This window comes from Larus michahellis, chromosome 13, assembly GCF_964199755.1.
Source record: "Larus michahellis chromosome 13, bLarMic1.1, whole genome shotgun sequence".
Lineage (NCBI taxonomy): Eukaryota > Metazoa > Chordata > Aves > Charadriiformes > Laridae > Larus > Larus michahellis.
The window spans coordinates 15,480,740-15,503,639 of NC_133908.1; the positions used below are offsets into that span (position 1 = coordinate 15,480,740).

General features: G+C 43.4%; 1 protein-coding gene across 1 annotated transcript; it reads right to left on the bottom strand.

Moving 5' to 3' along the window:
* Nucleotides 1-642: 642 nt before the first annotated feature.
* Nucleotides 643-22,262, bottom strand: SUSD2 (sushi domain containing 2). The gene is made up of 15 exons (XM_074606165.1): nucleotides 22,015-22,262; nucleotides 19,484-19,688; nucleotides 17,983-18,134; nucleotides 17,327-17,494; nucleotides 16,922-17,096; nucleotides 16,281-16,482; nucleotides 15,039-15,124; nucleotides 13,619-13,887; nucleotides 12,141-12,284; nucleotides 10,466-10,618; nucleotides 9,893-10,141; nucleotides 8,494-8,766; nucleotides 7,871-8,053; nucleotides 2,924-3,014; nucleotides 643-1,533 (listed from the first exon to the last, which is right to left on the bottom strand). The coding sequence occupies exons 1-15, from the start codon at nucleotides 22,079-22,081 to the stop codon at nucleotides 1,452-1,454; spliced, it is 2,499 nt and encodes an 832-aa protein (XP_074462266.1). The 5' UTR covers nucleotides 22,082-22,262; the 3' UTR covers nucleotides 643-1,451.
* Between the last annotated feature and the right edge of the window lie 638 nt (nucleotides 22,263-22,900).

The window sequence follows — 22,900 nt, forward strand, 5'->3', positions numbered from 1 at the left end:
TGCTGCCCACTTTCTCCACTAATCAGTTGCACACCGTTGAGATGGGTGTATACAGCGGTTGCACATTTTTATTTTTTAAACTGTAGCACACTGGCAATGGACCGCCAACTTGTTGCCAATGATCATTCCCCCCTTTTCTTTCAGAGTTCTTTTTTTACAAGATTTTTTCCTTCTTTCCTGTTGTACAGAATTGTTTGTATTTCAGCTTACTGTATGCAAGATCACTTGTTCTCATTTTGTAATTTTCTGCTTGTGGTTTGTGGTCTCTGTTTACGAACAACAATGGCAACAGCAATGGCAGCTAATAAGTAATGAATAATTTTATACTTCATAATAAATTGTCTGAGGCATTTCTTTCAATTTGTCTTGTTCCCATTACAATGTAAAATCTGTACTGTTTCACTCATTTAGTTTTCCTGTATGTTTGTTGCAGAGTTTTGTCCTTGCTTTTTGAAACCACTGTGATTTTGGAGTACTTTATGAATTAAAGACTGTAGAAAACCAGACCAAACGACCTGCAAACGTGAGTAATTCTTTTGCTATCAAAAGAGTTGGACAACACAAAACCAACTTCACAAACCCTTTGGGGTGTAGACAAAAGCAAATGGTGATTGGTTTTGGTAAAAGGATTCTGTAAAGGGTAGTAGTTCAGAAATCACTTTTTAATGAAGATAATGAAACAGACTGTAATACAGGTAGGTATTAAAACAGAAACAGTAGGCATGTTGCAGTTATTCAAGGAAAACGTTGCAAGTTTTGCAAAACATTTCCAGTGCAGGTAACAGATTTTTTTGTTTTGAAGATGGAATCTAATTGCACGGTTGAATAAAGATGGATTTTAAAAAAAATCATTAGAGGTTAACCTGGAAGGAAAGGTTGAAAGGTTTCATTTTCTCAGTATTTCCCCTCCCTGCCCCCACATTGTGTCCTTTTAAAATTAGAGCAGGACTGAAATAAAAATGCCACTTTGAGACTGTATTCAGAGACTTGAATGCAATGTTTAAATATCTACAATATCTCTCCCTCCATACTAAAAAACACCCCAACAATCTGCAGATTCAGCCCCACTTGCCAGTAGTCCACCTGAGGGTGCACCCGCTTTCACATCTGTCTAAGTCAGCCTTACGCGGCCCCAGAGAAGGCGAATGTTTCTCTGACAACGGCCAGCGTAGTCGGCTGGGAGTCTTTGCATTTTGCCAACGTCAAACTAGTGCCCGTACCTTGGAGACTGATGCTTTCGGAAGCGTTATCCTTCGCTCCTGACAGGCGGTGGGCTGAGCCTGCCACCATGTCATCCCAGGACGCTGGTGAGCATTTCCCGTACAATTCCACGCTCATTACATTAAAAGCAGAAATCAAATAATAGTATACTGTATGAAAACATTGTTCATGTTTGGAAAGTCTGTCTTTGTTGCTGTGGACTATATCTGCTATGCTTTTTCTGTATTTCATTAAAAACTCTTCTGGAAATTCGCTGTTTCTTGGTCAGATCCAACTCGCACCTCTGAAAGAAGTTTCTGGTTTTCTTTGCGCCTTTGGAAGAAAAGACAAAGAACTAGATTAAAACCAAAAAAGGCTAGAGATGACTGTTAAAGTAGTTCCCACAATGTCATTGCTTAGATCAAGGTGAGAAGAATATTGGGTTAGGTGGAATAGTAACCTTGCACCAATTTTTAAAGTACCAGTTCTGTGTAACTGAACTGTGTAATTCAGATTTTTTAATTCTTTTTTGCTGTACAATGAGGAATTTAGAGTGTTGGTTCTGCAAGCTGCTCCCAAATGTGACAAGTCTATGCAGCTGTAATAGCAGCGTTTTAAACCAGTTGGTTTTATATGTGGGGATCTGCTGTGTGTAAAATTTGGCAAATATAGGAGGTGTCCCTTGTCTATGCATTTTTATGTATGCAAAAAACATTAATGGCTGCAGTTACCCACCCTGTGCTGAGTATCCATTTTGGGTTTGGGGTTTTTTTTGTACAGGGGAGAAAGAAAAAGTGTTTTGGGTACGAGTGTTCTCTGTGAAGTGTAGGAAACAATGCTTATGTCATTTAAAGGGAAGGGGCAAAATTTAGCAGTGTCTCCGGCCCTCTGACAGACAGAGTTAATTGGTGGCTGAGCTCAGAATGAGGGGGCTGTATTTTCGCTGACGGCCACGGCTCTCCTACTGCCTTCTGTTTCAAGAGCTTCTGCAGTGAAGAACCTGTCAGAAAGGCACGGAGCCAAAAATATTAAGTGTCTTGTTAGCACTGGCTAACAGAACGAATTATATACAGAATATATGAAATCATAGAAACCTTTTAAAACAAAGGACTGAAACCTCAAAGAATTAATTTACTAGCCACATAACCTTTTGTGGAGACTTCTTTTAAAAATGTCATATTTTTTATAGCGAGTTTATTTCTGTGTGGTAGAAAGACTCCAAGAATGGGCAGCAAACTGGAAATTCTATTCACCTCTTTGGCACAAAAGACATGTAAGCATTCTCGAGGCAAAGTCATGCATGTCGAAAAGTGGGAATATGTTCAAAGCTATGTGGACAGTTACAGAATCATGCAATGCGCTCCTTAGACGGTACATCAAATTTACCTATTGGTATCATGAGCACACCTCTTCTGAAACAGAACATTCAATCAGGTAGCCTTATCACTTGACAAATAAATTATTTTGACCAAAAAGTCCTGTTCCTAACCAATCGATCAATCAATCACATGTTTGCGTGTCCTGATAATACAATTCCAACTTTGCTTCATAGTCTTCCAGCGGGACACAAAGGCTATTCAGACCTGATTTTTTTCATAAGTGATCGTAGCAGGAAGATATTGTGTTTGATTGCTTTGTCATTGAGAAAAATTATTAAAAAGATCACAACGCTTGCTATTTCTTTAGCGGGTTCATTTGTGTTTTCAGTTCAGTTGAGTCTTACCTCTCCTTCCTGCACAAGAAAGTCAGACGTCCCAGGACTGCAAGACCGACTATTCCAAATACACAGCCAAGAAGAATCATTTGTTTGATATCTGAAAACCAGAGACCAACCACAACAAAACAGGAAGACATTGATAAATTTCTTCATATCTGTTTGAATGTTGTCACATATGACCATTTTTTAAATTGTACATATAGTGTTAATTTTACTGTTCTTTGTATTTGTGGAACCAACTGGTAAAGAGTGGGAACTCACAAAATTCCTACATTTGGCAGTTAGGGCAGGCGGCTGCGAAAGCCGTTCTAACACAAAGGGCGGATGGCTAGTGGTTCATGTGTAGTCAACGTCACGAATGTACAACATTTCTGTAGAACTGTTCATCCCCAACAGCTCACAATTTTTCAATCCTTTTTCCATACGGTTTGATTGCCTTAAAAATTGCCCCTATTTTGGCATTAAAAGTTTTGAAACCGCCTCTGCTGCTTCATGCTCTATGTGAAAGAGAGCAAAAGTGACTGTCCTGACGGTACGGTGAACTGCATCAGACAGTATGAACATGCTGAAAGTGTCAGTTTAATTGTATGACTGCATAATAAGGACACACGGAAGATGGAAAGAACCCAGATATGAATCAAACTTTGAATAACAAATCTCTTCTTGTTTTCTTATTCTACTAAAGAGTTGCAGGGTACCGGTTCTGTCACCCACCTCCTGACGTGGACAGTGCCAGCGGGATGCCGCGTGGCTGTGGCGAGCGACGGAAGCTAAAGATAACACGCAGGTAAATTTTTCATGACACATAAGAGGACTGGTAAAAGCTTAGGAGCTGCAGCACCCGAAGTGAACTGTCTGGGAGAAACAATGCTTCCTGAATTTTGTACCCTTTAAGGAAAATACCTGCTGGAGTACCACTGCTGAGAAGCTACAGGTGCCAGTGTGGGCAGCCTTTGTCCCAGGTTCAGTGTCAGAGTCAAACAGACGTGTAGCTCCTTGGCTCTGAGACACTCTGGTGTCCTCAGTTCAAAGCAGATTCGATGTTCTGCCCTTTTTCTGCCCCTAGTGACACCGCCATGTGCGTGGATCAGGGCGCACTACATAACTAGCCTGTTCAGAGGCAGGTGAGCAGTGGTGCAGCTGAGCTGGAACGCACCTGGGCTGCGTTTTTCCAGCCCTTCCTTCCACAGCTTTTTGGTACCTGCAGGAAGAACCGCCCCAACTGCAGCCCAGCACATAGCGATGGCAGAGTGATGTTTCTTATTTGGTTTGTACTGAAGCTTAAGTAAAGAAATGGGTACGTAAACTGTCTCACTGCTCCTTCATCCAGTAGCTTCTGTACAAGGCTCAAAAACTTCCTTCCAGGCAGGATCCCTGGTTCTGCCAAGGCATAAGAACCCACCACTGGCCTCGGTAGTTTGGTCTAGTGGTGATTTGCCTCTATTGTGAAATCTTTGTATTGAATTTATAATCTCAGGTTGTATTTCTTAATTGTAATATGCTTTGCAGCCAGTCTCCTGGAAACAATAGGCAGACAACAATTCCATAATAAGCAGACCTAATGGTTTTTGGCATCCTCATCTGAGAAAAAAAGTGCAGAAGGCTAATGAGATTTCTGACAACTTTCCAAAAAGGACTGTATTTACACAGGGCCTGAGCCTGGAAAATGAAACCTAAAAGTGAGAAGAAGGGGGGGGGCGGGAAGAGGAAAAAACAAAAGACAGACAAAACCAGATTGCACTTAACACCAGCAAATTATTGTCTGTCACAAAGAGACTACATGTATATATGTTGCTAAGGTTTTATAATTTTTAGCTGCATTTTACTTCTGTTTCTACTCAATTCTTTTTGGTTTTGCTGAATGGTTTCTTTTTCTTCTTCTATGCGATATTCTGTGAAGGGAGGTTGCTGTGGTACTGGCAAGCCTTGCAGTGGGATTGTAATTAGAAGCATAGCAAAATAATTATTAGCAGAGGATTTCCATGGAAACTTTAATTCAAGGAAGCAAAACTCAAAAGCAACAATATGCAGGCCCAACAGCATAATTTGTATTTGAAATTTCAAATACAGAAATGGATTTTGCAAAAATAACCGGTCTTCAATTTTCTTGTTTCTGCCTCTCTTCCTATCCCGTTTTCGCGGACCTCATGCCTTTATTTTAACTGTTCTAGCGTTTGAAAAACAGGGGCGTACAGCAACTGAAAAACCGTGGTGATTTGCAATACAGAGCTTGAAAGTGATGTGCCACAAGACTGCAGCAAGTGTAACGGGCCCAGCACTGTAAAGCAGCGCCCCTGGAAGCCGAGAATAATAGAGGTCCCCGTGTCCGTGACCAGCACAAAGGAAATCATTTGAAAAAGTGTGTTTTAATAGTTCGTGCTGGAAGTAGGGATGTGACCTCTAATCACGGTGGCTGGGTCAGTGCTCACCCACTCAGGCGCCCAGAAATTTGGAAGTGCCGTCCCTTAATTTTGTCAGCATTTTGCTGGCCCGGAGAAGCCCCTCTGTCACAGGACTTGATAACATGGCCGTTGGTGAGCCAGCAGCGCGCTGCTGTGTAGAGAGGAGAACGGTGAAGAAAACTGATTCTGGAAACAACAGATTTTGACAACATGAAGACCTTTTCGGTACTTAACGCTGAATTCAGAATCAACGCAAGGAAAACTGGCGCTGGATTTCAGCCATGTTTTAGATCAGAGGTGGAAATGTATTTAGCTGAAAGCAAGTACTAACTGCCCACGCTATAAAAACACTAGAGGTTTAGACACAAATGAGAGGAACTTTGGACTGTTTTGCCTATCTTCTCTGGAGACACTTGGACCTATCAATAAAATAACCTTCTCCAACAGAGACTGATACCCAGCAGCAAATCTTATGATGCAAAAGGAGGAACAAGGCTAGATATGAATGGCATTATTAGAGCACAGCAGTAAAAAAAATAAATGAATGAAGAACTGTGTGTGCGATTTGTATTTATATTGTCTCACTCAGTTGTCGGTATCCTGCTGCTGTGGGCAGCGTTGCCATACTCCAGCTTCCCGAGGCTGATCAAAATCATCATTTTTGGCTCACGTTACAAATGAACTACAACCCCAAATATCAAACGGTAAGGAAGGTCTCTGTTACAATCCGATCAATTCTTTCACACCTTGTTGTTCTTTGTCATCTTTCAGGAAACCACATGCTGGCAAGTATTGCGGTTTTTGTTTGCTTAGCCATAAAGCTGCGGCACGTCTCCGTCACTCTGAGTGCAGTTCATCTCTGTGTGTCTTCCAGCTCCTTCCCTCCCATCTCTCAGGACTGGCTTTTTGCCCCCCTTTCTCTAGTGCAAATGTCAGCATCCAGTTTGCTTATTGAGACGGACTGGCTCCTATCCAGTATGTATGCGGTTGGTGGCAGCAATGGAAAAATGTTCTTAGCTTTCAGCTTGGCAAAATGTTTTGCCGCTGACTTTTTAAGATCTGGCCTTACTTTGTAAAGATGTCATTCTTCTCAGACTTTTGGCAGCCCATCCATTATTACTGTGAACTATGAAGCATGCTAAATTATCTGCTAAACTTCTGAATCTCTCGTATTTTCAACAGTTAACTAAAGTACTCCGTATGCTCTGGCCCATCATATTAAACAGAAATGTTTTGAAATGCCTCTAGTTTCACTCTTTACAAAATAACATCACTACTGAGATTGGCCCCTGGGCACACAACCAGTTGCATATTGATTACTAATAATGGCTGGTCCAAGGAAACGTTCCATTAACGTTCACTCATCTATATAAAATGAAGCAGCATTCCCTGTATAGTATATGCAAGTGTTCAATAATTCTTTTTTATGCTTAAGTCCACAATTTGCTGCCCAAACTCACTGCGTTTCATCTCACAAATATCACTAAATGTGCAGAACCGCATTGGAAACGAGCAAGTAATTGGTGCAGGTCTGCAAGAGGCGGATGAAACGTGTCAGCTGGGCAGGAATTCATCGCTGTGTGCTGTGCACTTTCCACGTTTCTCTGGAAGGTGCTCAGAAAGGAGAATGTGTTGATATGAGTTATTTGATGAGTCCTTTCGGGAACAATTGTCTTAGCGTTAAAAGTGCTTCAACGTGCCTTGTGGCCTTGCATCACCCTGGTGCTTTGAAACATTGCCATCTTGAGGACGTTTGGAGTGTACGTGGTGTAGGAATAAAACATGTAGGAATAAAACTGTCAGAAAATACTGGGCAGTTTCCTGTGGATCGCAGAGACAGCCAAACTGCTACTAAATCCAATAATCCCAGGCTAATTGGTATTCTCACAGTAGTGGCACAGGAGGGGTAATAAATTTATCTTATTTATACTAAATACTGTTACATCATTTGCAATAATTTTACTGACAGAACGAAGTGTGACAACAAACGGTTGGGGGCTGTGCCATCTTTATACTTGAAAAATAGCTCAAATTATGTGGGTACTAAAGGATTTGAATAATCTCTAGTTGTCTATGTGTATGCATGCATGCATAGATTATATATTTATAAAGCTGCTAAAAGAACACTGTATTTACATAAGAAAATTACATGAAAATAAGGATTGTATTTTTGTGTTACGGAATAATTTTTAGCTAAGCACTGTGCTTTCCTGTTTTTCTAACACTGAGTTTGAAATTTATTTTATGTCTTCCACTCAGGAAGCGTGCCCACCAGTTCCTTTCAGCCAAACCTAGAGAAAGGGAAGCATGTAGCCCTAAACCCTTAGAAAAAGTAGATATATGAAATTAAAAAACAAAAACAACAAACCACCATAAACCTGTTATTTAGATTTGAATATTAGTCTTTCTAGAAACCCAGGGATCTCATGTCCAACGTCTTCCCAAGTAAGAGAAGTTGCTTTTGTCAAGGGCTGTCATCATATACTGAGATTGCCTTGTTTGTGATAATGATTTTTTAATGTCAATTTATACCATTTAAAAGGAAACAGACCTGCTCTCGCGACGCAACTGGGTGTTTCTCCAGACCACGTCCCCGTCGCTTGGCAAGTTCTTTCCTTTGCCCCGGTGAGTTCATAGCCCTCGTCGCAGGTGAAAGCGATGGTTGAGCCCAGCAGGTAATTAGTTCCATTCTTTGTTCCGTTGGTCGGATGACCCAGCCAGCCACAAGAGATCACTAGTGAAAGAGACGTAGCTGGTTAAAGTATTTTGGATTTGGACTAGCATTGATTCATCACAATGATTCAAATGGCATTTTAGTGGCAACTCATGGAAAGACAAAGATTTTTAGGCTAACTGAAGGGGAATACTTTCTGATTTTTTAAAAAAATAATTATTTTTAAGTCCGAGGAAGACAGGGGAGGGCATAGAAAATGAAGATAGAGGGTTCTACACCGTGGCGTAGTAGTGGAAGAAATTGAAAGAAACGATTTTTCTGTTTGTCTAACTATCCTACCAGTGCAGAGTTTTCCTGGTACAAGGACAATTTCCCCCCAAAAGAGTGTTCACCGGTGCGTGAACCTACAGTTGAGCAAAGCCTCCTCGAACAGCGTGAACTGTTTACATGCCCCGCAGAAGGAACTGCAGAGATGGATGCTTTGTGGAATGTTGTATCACCTGGCTTTAGATTTTCTACCAGCCGCTTGTGATTCTGATGAGATCGTCTTGTGGAATTTCCCACTTGAAGGTTTCTTGTTGTCAGGACATCGAATCTGCAGAAGGGGTCAGAGTCACAGAGCGAGACCATGTCTTTCACCAGCGGATCCGCAGGGTCTTCGTAAGGAGTGAACACCGGCAGAAAGGAAGCATTGTGCTTTTCCCCATAAAAGAAATCGTTCAGTAAGGACTCTGTGTCATAAGTAAAGAGAGAAGTTCCATTTTCAACAGCCCCTTGGGAGACAGAGAAAGAAAGAGAGACTCATATATAACCTTGTCTGCAGACCTATACCACCTTCTGCTACTGATTAGTGCACAAACACAGCGAGAGCTGGAAGACATCTACAAAGCCCTGCGGCTTCCTTCCAGTCAAGATTATTTTCCCGTTCATATGCAGCATCTTGACTTAGCACTAAGTTAGCGTTTGGTTAACCTGGTGTTTGATCAATTGCTTAACATTAGATCCAAGTAATTGTGTAGTTGTGATTTTACATAAAGATGGTTTTAGATGCCTGCTGGCAAAATGGTGATGAAGAAGTACCTCAGACAGAGCCAGTTAAGCCAAACATGACAAGCAACGCAAATCCTGATCCTGCATGTCCCTAAATTTATCATCTCTGCTGTGGCCCCGCTTTTTTTCTTTTTCACTGTGCTAAATCAGAAAATTCCTGAAGTAGGAGCAGCGTGACTTCTCAGTGTGATTGGAATCCTGGAGTACGGCTACGCCGCGCTTGATACAGACGTCAGCTGGTAGCCAGAGGGTATTTTGCATCACGTTTCTGGCCCATCTCCTAACCTGCTGTCAGGAGGAATGCTGACCGGTCTAATGATGCAGGCTGGGCATAGCAGCCTAATCACTTTCATTAAATGAAAGCAGCCATTCTTATACACACACCTACACCCATACCCTCTTTTTTAAAGCGACAAGTATTAAAAAGTATTAAATTGTGATTTAATAAATGATTTTTTAATTTGTCAGCATGGTACTTGATGGAAACATCACTAATATTCTGGAAAAAAAGATAGCTGATGCTGGCTATTGCTATACTTCTGTGCCACTTTAGTCTGGTGATGCTGTGTTCAGCTGACCATGGCAGATGGAATTCTGAAAGTGGAAGCTGTCAAATACAAGCTCTGACTCTTGATGGAACAAAGTGCAGAAGGCACCATTGCGGTTCTGTCTTCAATCATTCGGCTAGATAAATTACCCACTTGGGTAGAGGAGGGCATACTTCCCTTACTCCCTGCTCTTCCCCCAGTACTGGTTGCTTAACACAAACTTCATTTGCTAGTCTGTAAATCACAAGCTGTTTTTGAATTTCTAAAGAAAATGTAATAAGGAGCCAGAGAAATGACTTACAGTTAGCTCCAAACTCAAACACCTGCTGGGGACTTGCATGAACTGACATGGTGGTCTTATTCTTGAAGGTATAGTCATCCTCCATATTGCCATTCATTACCCCAAAGAGACCCTGTGTGTGATTCATAAACTTCTCTGGGAGCAGAACTGTCAGGGTCAGAAATCCTCCGCTTCCCCTTATTTCCACGCCAGACCCAGAAGAAAACATCACTGTGATGTTCTGATCAGCTGTAGAATGGAGAAAGAGACCTAGAGCAACGAGAGGAAGAGGACAAAATAGTTAATCAGCCATAGGGAACAGATTGTTGTGCCGTCAGTTTTAACCATTTTTCATAATGGTTTTTCTCCCTTCCACTCCTGGCTACGTTCTGAGAAGCATGTAAAGGGATGCCACCTCTTCACACCTACGACTGCAGTAAGATGCCTGCTACAGAGTGGTAGTGGGTGACCTGCAGCCTGTTTCACAAAAGGACACTGAAGGGACAGTCAAACGTATGCTTCTAGAGATATTTTTAACTATACATGGACTCTATCGGAATACAATAGCTTACAAGGCCGATATTTGTAACTAACCTTTCAGGTCCAGCCAACTTTGCTCAGAGAAGTTGACGACCTTCTGGTTCAAGAGGACCTGCAGATAATCGTTCAAGTAGCGCACTTCGATCACATCAGAGTTGTTCTCCTGCATGGCCACCGCGGACAAGCCTGTCACCTGAGCCCCAGTTCCTTCCAAATGAAAAAACAACCCCTCAAAATACCGGACATGACATAAAGTAAATGTGGAAGGTTATAATGATACAGGCAACCCCCCCCCCGATATTTCCTAAAAATAATTACATATGATTATTTATATTGGAGGGAATTGCTAAGCATATAAGTCACATAAAAACCCACAGTATAAGCCTCCTACCAGTACAGTATATTGAAAGCAGAATGTTTAATGCTAAAAAAGTCTGGAAATTCTAAGTTCTTCATCCCAATGGCAGTGGCTGAGCTATGTAAGAAGACCAGTTGATCTCCTTCTTGCACATTCAGTCCTGTGAATAAGGCCTGGGAAAACCAAAGATAATTTCAGGGAGGGCATGGCAGAAAAAGGAAACAGAGTGAACAAAAATTTAAGAAACTGATCTTCAGAATAAACTGCTCAGTGACTCATGCCACTTCACAAACATAGTAAAATCTATCAAGGGCAAAGTATTTCCTTGATAATCTCCATCCTATACGATGCGATATTCAGTATAAGCGTTCGTGTCTACATGGGTGGTGAAACACACAGGCAATTTTTAGTCCATCCTTATAATTCTACCAGAAGCACCAAATCCTTGAAGTGCATCCCTGAGATCAGCCAGAATATTATTTCCTGAGGCTAGCCTGCTATTTTACGTACTGCAAAACAGCACTAGATATAGGAAAAGCGTACCAAAAGTATCTGCCATGAGGCTTTTCAGGTTGTCATAAGAAGCATGATCCCATTCTGCTGTTTCATTCTCTATTTTTCCTTCATTTTAATATGCAGGTATACGACAGCCTCCTCCTTACAGGCTGGTTTGCAATCTCCCCTTTCAAATGATGAAGGTCACAGGTACTCCGGGAAGCTGCTTCTGCCCTAGGTTTGGTTGTACCAACAAGCCAAAAGACCAGGATAATCAGGCCCTTTGAATTAAAAAAATCACCCCCTTAACCATCTTCTCACCAGACGTTCTGTACTTTTCTGTACTTTTCTGCTAGCTTGAGTTGCTCAGAAAGAGTTTTCTCACCTCCAAAGTATGTTTTCTCAGCTCCTTCTGGGATATTTTTGCTCTGTCAACACATGCGTGTGTATACAGCTAACACAGAAATAAAATAAAGCAGGCATACACTTACCTCCTTTCTATTGGTTTTCAGCTACAATACTATCAAAACCCAATCAGGCTGTTGACTGATTCCTAGAACTGACCTTTTGTTTCCTTATAGATGGGAATGGGCATGGAGAGAAATGAGAATAGTTTTCTTGAGCTCTTAAACACAACAGAAAACCTTACACTTCCGTTACTCAAACCCAATAAAAGTGGCAAATATTCTTTGATTAGGAAGTTATTTTTTTCCTGAACATTTTGTCTGCCTTCTGATTAGCTTCAAAATGTTGGCCTTTCACAAATGGCCAAAAAAGGAGAAGACTAGAGAAGACAGGAAGAATGCTGTGAAGTGCAAACCAAGCAACCTCAGAAGCTATTATTTGTCATCACTGCTTCCTCTCTTACCAACATACCATTGGGAAAGTGTACTTGCTGGGTCCTCCCTTGCACACGTAGGGATGTGAGATCAGACTCTACCAACGTGTATTCTCCATGACCTTTGAAGGTGAAGTTCAGACCATCAAACGTGAGGAAGTGAGGATCCCCAAAAGCAGATGCTGTTTTTAAAAGCAAAAAAAGAGAAAGAAGATAAGCAAAACCTGCAAGCCATTACTCCTCTTCTTAGCTTCATGAGAAAAAAATAATCTCATTGTGGTGATCCGAAGAATGGCATTTAAACAAAGGAAAAAATGCAAGACTGATCCATGACAAACGTAATATGAGGGACAGCCATCACAACAGCACTGTGGGAAGAGTGAGAAACATTCCAGTTACTCTTGTTTTCATCGGCCAACGTTTCGTTGGCCAACATTTAGGGCTGCACTTGAAAAGGCTGTTACGGGCAGCAATGCTTACTTGGTAGATCCCCTACCAGAGTCCTTGCCATCAGGTTAGAAGCCTGATTTGCATGCAACGTACGGGGAGATTTGATCACGAACACAGCGCTTGCCCAGCAATTGCTGGACTGAGTCTCACCCTGGTCACCATCACTGGACCAGATCTTTGACCCTCTCTGGCAGACAGACTTCTCAGCTTTCCTTCAGACCTGCCTTGGCACCACAAACTCATCTGGACATCTGGACTCTCGGCTGACTTCTGCTGCCATCTCCCTGCCCACCCAGCCATGGGCTGGCAAGGACCTTGCCCTTCCAACTTGTTGTCACACTTGGCTCCCAGCTCCCTATTCCTTTGTTGCTTCCAGACAGGAATATTTGATGGGGGAAATCAGGACAGACTTTCACTCTTCACTGTTGCTAGTCCTGGGAGAGTGTCGTGTTGTGTCACATCACGTCCTAACTACCTCTTTCAGTGCCTTCTGCAGTTTTCTCCTTTTTGCCTGAAGCAAACCACTGCCTTTTTGCACTTTCCCTCTTTATGGGAGGCCTCAATCCTGCTGGACACCTCAGCACCCCAGCAGCGTAGAAGAAGGCAAGATGTGCCAACAATAGAGATATGGCAAGACTTCAGGACTGCTTAAAAGCAGGGGCAGGAACAAAAGTCACACTTGTAAATGGTAAAACTTCCATATTTGATATGAGTAGCATTTTTCAGCCTAACAGCTTTTCTAGCTGTCATTAACCATCCCTAACCATCTTCTTTCTGAGAAAGTGCCCACTGATGATGGGAATCATGGATATTGACTACTAAACTTTGGCTATTTAGGTTCCAGGGGTTAATGAGATGCTCAACAGCAGAAAATCTTGCAGGACAATTAAAAACCACATACAGATTTCGCCACTGATAGATCAATAGAAACCTTCCATTGGAAATTTTCCACAGGACATTGTAACCTCACCCTTGTCAACTGACACATACATATACAAATATATTCTAAAAGCCAACACTGCATCAGAAGAAGCTACACTCCATAAGGGAATTCTGAAGCCCTTACCAGCTCGAGGCGGGCGGTACGTCCGGCAGTCGCTGGAGGACCGTTTTTTCATATAGACATGACAGTTATCAGACCACAGGCAGCAGTAATAGAAGCTGATGACGTCGTAAAGCCAGTGGGAAAAGCCAGGTATCCGGGGGGGCTTCAGGAAAGGTGGTGAGCCCCAGTCGTGGCCTCGATCGGGTGTGCTGCCTCCCGTGGAGTCGTGCGTGAGGATCTGGGCCCCCGTGCGGTCGTAGCAGCACTGCTGTCCTGCCGCGTACCGGGGGCTGGTTGGGAAGAAAGTCACCAGTCAGCTCGGTGAAGTCCATTCGTATTTAGAGGTTACCTATTGCCTTTTTGTGGATATTGCTAAATATTTGGGTTGCCCAGCTTTATCCTCCCCCTCTACTCTGCCTTGGTGAGGCCGCACCTGGAGTACTGTGTCCAGTTCTGGGCTCCCCGGTTCAAGAGGGACAGGGAACTGCTGGAAAGGGTGCAGCAGAGGGCTACAAAGATGATTGGGGGACTGGAGCACCTCTCTTATGAGGAAAGGCTGAGGGATTTGGGTCTCTTCAGTCTGGAAAAAAGACGTCTGAGGGGTGACCTTATCAACACTTATAAATACTTAAAGGGTGGGTGTCAGGAGGATGGGGCCAGGCTCTTTTCAGCGGTGCCCGGGGACAGGACAAGAGGCAATGGGCACAAACTTGAACATAGGAAGTTCCACCTAAACATGAGGAGGAACTTCTTTACCCTGAGGGTGGCAGAGCACTGGAACAGGCTGCCCAGAGAGGTGGTGGAGTCTCCAACTCTGGAGACATTCAAAACCCGCCTGGACATGTTCCTGTGTAACCTGCTCTAGGTGACCCTGCTCTGGCAGGGGGGTTGGACTAGATGATCTCCAGAGGGCCCTTCCAACCCTATGATTCTATGATTCTATGATTCTATGTCCGGAGACGATACCTCCCAGGTAGACTTCTCCCCTCCCGCCCCTGACTCTGTTCTTATAAATCAGACCAGATGAGGGATCGGGAGGGAGGGTTTTTAGCCAAGGCAGTGAGGAAGTTCTGCAGGCCTTAGAGCTACACCAACATAGCACTCTTCAAAATTGTTCTGATAGAAAGAGCGCAAAGAATAACTTGGTGAACTTAAGTAGACCAATACAGGAAAGGCTTAATTAGGCCTAATCAAATCTCTTTTAGGCATTGGTGTTTGTTTTGGTATCCTGAGATTTAGCACGGTGCAATTAACTGTTTATTAAATCCAGGGTCGTAACTTCACCTCAGCAATGAGGGCCGATACCTGAATAAGAGGGAAACCAATGGTTGCTGCGAGCCTGAGGCTTCAGAGTCCAGAGACCTTTGTGACTCTGGGACGCTGCTGTCTCTGAGGTGGAACAAGTCATCAAAAAAATGCAGTTTTAAAAAATTTTCTTTACCTGGCTTGGATGGCTCTTACACAATGCACTGCGCCAGGGTGGTAAGTACACACACTCTCCTTTTCAATGTCACAGCCGTAATCTGTCTGAAAAAAGGTCAACGCTCACGCTTAATGGGGTTCTTCCCCCATTGTCCTTCCTATTTTCATGTCCTCTCCCCACCCTTTGTCTCTGAGGTCTGTGTAAAGTCTGGTTGCAGCTGGGTGTTGAGCAGCACGGAATGATAAGAAAAAGTGAATTTAATACTGAAGTGATCGGAGCACCCTCTTAGTCTGACCTGAGCATCTTATGGTCGGTTACAAGAGGCCTTGAGGAACAGATGCAGCTAGATGGGGATGTATAGCAGTATGTAGAGTATTATGATATATAGTATTATATAGTATTATAGCTACAAGTGCATAATAAGCACAGATCAAACCAGACTAAACTTTTGTCCTACGTTCTTAGACAGAGGCAGTGTAGTACATCGAATTTTTTTTCTGCATGTGCTTTTAACTGTATCAGATAAAATGCACGTTGTGTTTGGAACTTCATAACCAGGAAAGGATAATAACAAAATTACCTAATGTTTGGGGTTTTTTTTGTTTTTTGCTTTTTAATATGCATGAACACACTGCCACCATTTGGTATCATAAACAGGAGAGGAAGTTACCCTGTCTGCTCCTCAGATCAGCGCTGTAAGTGAAAGCGTAGACTAAATGGCAATTGATTTCTTAGCTTTTCTTGTCCTTGTTAACAGTGAAGCTGAGGAGGAGGAAGGAAGCCGGGGACAGGAAATAATGGATTATGGCCGTGGACTGGAGCTCTGAAGTACGCGGTGGGAGGGTTTGCAGCAAGTCCTGACGCGCTCGGCAGAAGTGTGGGCTGCTGCTTCTGGCAGGGGCTATTGCCTACAAAGCCAGGCTGCCACCTCGTAGGGTCTCAAAGAAGGCATCCCTGCGCCCAGCTCCGCAGAGCTCACTGCCCTGCCTCAATGATTCCTGTCTACCGCTGGAACTACTGTCGTAATTCCCCGTTGGAAGGGGATTTCTACCTGCTGTGCTAGAGGCACGTTTTTATTCATACTACCTGGGTACGCTGTATCTGACCCTGCCATTTGACATGCTACTTGGGCAGATTAAACACAATTTCTTTTCCTTGTAATGGCTTTTAGAGAGGGAAGAGGGGTGTGTGTGGAGTCTGGAATTCCCTAAGCTTCTACATGGAACCGTAATAAGCCAGAGGGATCGATTAATAACTCACATGGAACCTGCCAGTGTCGGCTCGTGCCTGTGCCAAGGTGCAAGGGCAATCTATAATTTCTTCCATGAAGTCTGGAAGCTTCTCCTCCTTTTTCTCCCATTCTACACATTTCGCAGTTGCCCATGCATTTGGGTCATTTCTGAAGTCTTGCCCAAGGTGCCAAGCCAGTGCATGGTCTGAGCTCCAGACTGCTGGAACATTGCTGGAAAAAAAAGAGCCAAGAAGTAGATCTGAGAGCTGAACAAGCACTGTTTTGACAGTAACGCTCTGTCTTAATCACTGACTATAATTATGAAGAATCTTTCAACTTGCGAGTTGTTATTCCTTTACAAAGGCAACTGCTTTCTTTTTCCTGCGAAAAGTTACAACAAATCAAAATTTTCCTAATTTAGAAGGTGACCCGACAGCATGCAGCACGCATGCAATAGCCAGACTACATTTTAGCATTTGTGATTCTGGCTTACACGGATCTTTTTAGAGACCCATGACTTTTTCTCACTTTTGCCCTTCCAGTTCTCTCCCCAATTTTTCATGTGAAATGGAGCCCGAGTCCCAGTTTTAAACATCAAAGGAGACAGCAGCTGTAATCCAGGAAGCAATAATAAGGTACCTATGATAAATGAATGTTGTGCTGTACTTGCCTCTGCCCGTCAGGATAGCTGCTGGGTGTAATTCTCAAAATTCCATAGTCCCACGTACTGTAATTTCCTTCAGCGGGTACAGGAATGAAAGAAAATTTCCCGTTATTGGGGATTTTTTTGGCCAAAGTATAAAGATATTTCCATTCTGCCGACCAGTTTTCTGAGTAACTGTCACCTGTCACACAGAGGAAGAAAATCGTTTCAGGTGCTGGAAAAGAACAATCACCACAAGACTGAAATCAGGTGTCTCCACTCACATGTAAGTGAAGAGGGAAAGCTGCCATTGTTGCCATGAGGTATTTATACTTGCAGAGCCCTTGTTGAGCCATCCCTGTGACGGTGGGCTGTGCAGGGCTCTGTGTGAGCCATCCCTGTGATGGTGTGGGTAGGACAGTGTCACTTTACCTGTTTCCTGGTATCCCCAGACTTCTATGTCGATGTGGGTTTCTGTAAGTGCCTGCTGTGTCCAGGTAAGCGTTAAGTTTCCATTGGTGTTGGGGGTGCCATAGTATTGCCATTTTGTCTGATTGACCAAGGTGCATTTTTCTCCATCTGAAACTTTGCTGTGATGTACTGCATTACAGAATGGAAAAAAGTATTAGTGACGCTTCTGCTTTGCATAGCTCTGACAAGATGCCACTGTATTATTTAAGATTTAGCAGTATTTCCTGGGTATCTTTTCTAACAGGGTGCATGATACAAAAAGAATAAGCCGAAGCTGAGAGAATGCAGCCCTTAACTAATGTCTGTTGTCCTCAAGTTATGGCACCATGATGCTGTTATTCTCTGATAGAAGCAGCTAGAAAAAGGGAGCTGTCTTGGTAAACCACATTTTTAGGCAGGATTTTTCATGTGTTAATGCTGCTGCCGCCATATAGCAACAGAACTCAATTGCTGTGAAAGTTCATTTCTCCCAATATGAATTAACATGAGGGCAGCAAGAATCACTCTTTCTGAGGTCAAACAGCCTGTTAAGGCAGCAGCAAAGTGCTCAAAAGGGAAAGGCTTGTGCCCGTGGAGCAAGAAAGAGAAAGAAGAGGCATACTGTAGAGTGAGGTAACCTGATAACCAAGTTCCAGAGTACGGGAATGTCACCCCGCCATCTGTAGAAACATCAAAAGGGATGAAACCAGTCTCATACAGCAATGGGGAGGTGCAGTGGGCTCTTCCATCCTGAGCAAGATACCCCCTGGTTTCGATTTCCTGCTTGAACCTGTTGGTGTTAAAAACACTTTTCAGTGTCACTGTTGAGAGAAGGAAAATTCAGAATGTCTCAGTTGTGTTTCATTAAGCAACCTTGTGGCGTGTGTAGATCGTGCCAAGTCCCGTGGCTGTTTTGCTGGTAGCAGTGAATATAAACTGGAAAAATTAGCGTGTACTTTGCACTTATTACACCAGTGTGGATTCTGCTGTGCACTGCACAAATATACAGCAATCTGCAAGCCTTAGATTTACTATTTAATTTCTGGGGGAGAGGGGCATGGTTAAATGAGCCACAAATAACAAAGGGATAGGAGGAAGACGAGGGTGATGCTATAGGATTAATAGGATTACGGGGTGGCTAACGTTGACCATTGCAAATTCCTGGGTTTGTGGGGTTTTTTTGCTGGTAAGCCCTGTGAACACAACAAAAGTAATTTCATGCTGCTCTAGAATTTCTGTTGCAAAGATTAACTCAAAACTTATTGCTTGTTATTGAACCATCTGCTTCCAGTTAGGGCTCTTGTCCGGTGCGCTCAAGTATGATCCCAGCCGTGACTCTTCAGGGCTGATGGATGGTGGCTGCGCAGCTACCCCGAGTGCCGTACGCAGGGAGTTGGAGCCTGCCAGGACGCAGCCCCTATTTTGTCTGCACCGAGGCTTGTCTTGGCTATGATAACGTGACTGTGCCGGTAATTCAGAGTACACGCTTGTGTTCTACGGAATGAATGTCCGGGTCCAAGGTTTTCCAGATGGAGAACTAAAAACCCTCTCAGGTGCCACTGTCCTGTTGGGAAGGACTCCAAAATCTCACCCAGAACCTTATGTGGAAAGAATGTCAGGGCACTGGGGTCAGTAAAATTCCGTGTACCCTAGGTATGACATGTGTGACATGTGCCTAAGTGTGATACAGGCTGCCACGCTCAGGAGCCACAGCTTACAGCAAAAAAGTGCCCTACCTGCATTTTTTTCCTGTTGCTTTCTCATTCAGATAAGAAATGAATACTTCATCACAAAATGGAAATGCTGAAAAAAATATTGACAGGAAAGATTCCAGAAAAGAAGCTCTTTTAGAAAAGTCACCATTTTGATATATTAAAGGAAGAGCTAGCAGAGTAATGATTGTATTGCACAGTAACTCGACCTAAATGAAATGATCCTGTGTAGAAATACAGACAACACGTGTCCTTGAGGGTGAGAGTTAGAAGAACCTGTGCGTGTTTCAGGACTCTGACAACTTTATGAAGTAAACTTTCACTCCTGTGTAGACAAGTCTTGTTTTGTGGTAATTGCCTATTGTTGGAAAGTGAGATGAGAAAGGTTCACCTCCCTTTGGCAGAGGAATATAAAACCATGGCCCACCTGCACTTTATCACTGAAGAGGCATCAAAAGTTGTATTTTCAATCAAAAAGACTTTGCCTCCCATTAGAGATCCTGAGTATGGAGAAATCTGAAGACAAAATTCTGTATAATCAGGACAGCAAGTCTTCAAGGATTGGCATGTTGCCTGGCAAGAGCAGGTACCAAGCCGCTCCCCACATTGGTGTGCGCAAGAGTCTTGAGCTCCTTGTTCAAAGAAGAAAAAACATAGTCAGGAATGTTACTGAACTCTTCTAGCTATTCTCTGAAACAGAAGTACATCATCTATACAGACTACTGTAGATAAATTAAGTATGCTGATTAGGTTAGTTCAGGAATGTATTTAGGTGAAGGCTGTCATCACCTGTGTCTTAAGGTTCCTCCATATTGAATAGAAAAACACACTTATTTACCCACCAGACAGTACATAATTTCACCAACTCCGTGATATTTATAGATCTGATAGAAAGATAAATCTCCAGAGCAGCACATTGGTTAGTGTTACAGATCGTATTTATTTCTGAGAGGAGGTCTTAGGCAAACCAGAATGGGATCCCGTCACTGTCAACCCTACACGGGAACCAATGGAATGGAAGGCTGGCGCTCTTGGATGAATGGAAAGCTAACATCAGTGACAAAGTGTGCTCTGATATGAGATTATGAAAAGGTACTGAAATGTCTTTTGTACATTTTATTTGAGTTTAAAGAAGGTAGCTGTTAAGATGACTAGGTACAGACAGATGACTAGGCCTTTGGCTTGGGTCTGGCTGAACAGGCCATGAGTAACTACTGGACATGACATGAAACATTGCTCAACATAAATAAAACAGCGGGAAGTTGATGGATGTTACAGTAACACCAAGGAAGGGCTGGATTTAACAAACAGTTAAGGGGGAGTTAAGTGAGATGGACGAGCTGCACAGACAACCGGGAGCACCAAGGGCCTTTTGGGGCGTGGAATCTTGTGAGGACAGCACTGCTTGGGTAACTATATCAGTAACACCATGCAACGCTGAGATGACCTGGGTAAGTATCAGAAATTCTAAATTTGGACATGGATGTAGCAAAATTGGGACCAATGATGAAAAAGTAATTAGGGGAGGGTTGCTTATTTGGGAGGACACAAGCAAAAAGAAAGGGAGGGGTCAAAGTGAATGGTGAAGAACAAGCATGGGAAAACGGAGACAAGGGAACATAAAAGGAGCTGGTCACACATAAAGAAGCGGCTGGTCAGTAGGTTTCTCTGACTGAGCCCTGCACCTTGTCACCATAGTCATTTTATTAAATTCTGTTGCTATTTTCTGTATCAACTTACTCTCGTGTGCGTGTGTGAGTGCACATGTTGTAATGGTAAGTGAACTTCAGGATGAACTAGCTGGTTCCTGCACTTGGAGAGACCCCGGCTCTCAGCTATTGACCGTGGAAGGGACTTGACATCTGGGCTTAGCTCATGGGTGTATTTAAAGCCTGCGTTAGGTGTCTGTGAACGTGGTGGGTCTGTGAGCCTAGAGGGAAAGGGTGTGTTTGTGGCTTTGCTAGTGACCTTCCAGGGTGAGCAGAACTGATGTGCAGGTTTACGGGAGCGCTGGCTGTGTCTGGTTGGGTGCCAGCAGAAGCACTGCTCTGCGTTAGCCGGTGCGGCCCGCTGGGCGAATGTGGTGGGTGTAGGACGTGCATCTGCTGCCTTGCAATAGAGCCTCAGCCTCCATATTGGCTGTAGCTACAAACGGGAACAGCAATATCCACATCCGTGGGACTGAGACAGGAGGAATTCCCTGGATCTGAGAGTAGAGCAGATCTGACTCTAGTGGATTGGGAAGGAGAAATCTACCGTGTCCCAAAAGCTGCTGGAACCACCTACTCCTCCAAGGTCGTTAACAATGTATGAACAAGACCAGGAGAGGAAGCAAGAGTTTACAGTTGCCCCTCATAGGGCTGAAGAGCAATTGCTTCCAGTTCCAGGTGTGTCACCCTCCCTCCAAAGGAGGAGAAAATATCACTGAGTGTTGTCTGGGGGGGGGGGAGGGAGGGAGGGACAGGGAGGGCTGTTTGGATTTTTTTTTTGGTAGGATGGAGAGATCAAGAAAAGAAAAAGGCAGTAAAATATCTGTCTGTTTTTCCCTCTCTGCTGGCCTTCCTCCTTTATCCTGGGGTAATACATGGGTTTGTGGGAGGAAAGAACAGGAACGGCAGTGAGTCAGAAATAAGTCAGCCTTGGTTGTACACCAGAAAACCTGCCTGTGATGGAGGTAAGATGCTTATTCAATATAGGGAGCTAGAAAGTTGCTCTGTGTCTTTAAAAATATTTCCTGCGTTCTCCAGATTGTTTACTTGCAGAAAAGATCCACCACCTACTGGCAATGACAGAGGAAGGGGCTGAAAATGACGCCATGCCAGGAAAAGCCAGCCTGTGTGCCTTTGCTTTAGCGCCTATGAATGGTATCAGTAATTTCTTACCGAGGTGTGTATTCCAAAGTTAAGAAGTCAAAAAAGTTTGTAGTTAAAAGCAGCAAAATTCTTGAAAGTCACTCACCTGCATTCCAAAGAGCAGTGAGGGTGAAGAGAACGAAGAAAGAACCGTCTATGCCAGCGAATTTCATATTTTCTGCAGATGATTCAGGATGGCTGATTGTGGTAGCCTTTGTGCGTGTCCAGGAAAAGCCTTTTATAGAAACACGTGCCCAGAAATAAACAAATTCTCGCTGTTCAAAGGTTTGTTGTAAACCACTGAAGCAAAACAACTCGAAGGAGATGCTCCTTTCCAGAGGTCACCTCCGATTCAGGAAAAGATGGAGGGGGTGGGGGAATTAGTCACTCGAACTCCTACACATTATTTTAATAGTTACTTTTTTTTCTGAAATGGAAGGGGATGGCGTGTTGCTTTTACAAGCGTTTCTGCTCCAAAGTTCAAGACCATGGGGTAATTGTCACAAAGTGTATGTCTTAACTGGTTTTAGTTCCTCCAATAAAATTATCAGAACGATAAAGAATAGATGCTGACAGTACAGTTCTGTTCAGGAGATAATGGGACATTGAGAGAGCACGGTCACTGCACGGTATGTGCCAGCACGAGGGTTGTAAATGAGAGAAGTAAAAAGCGATTCTGAGGAAGGTTCAGTTGAAAATGGCCTGGTGTTAGAGCAACGAAATGCGCTGCAGAAGCCTCCCGACAGAAGCACGAGGATATTCTGGTGAGGAATTAGGGCAGGGCTGACACGGTGACAGCCACAGCCTAACTGTCTGATCCAATAACACAACAGGAACTTTATGATGGAGGGGCTTTAGGGGATACTGAAGGGATGCGAGGCATACCCCACTGACCTGGTGTGTAAAATATCAGATAGTGTATACGATAAGAGCCTCCTTGCACTTGACTGTAGCTGGGTAGAAGAATCAAGGACAGAGGGGAGCCCGGAATA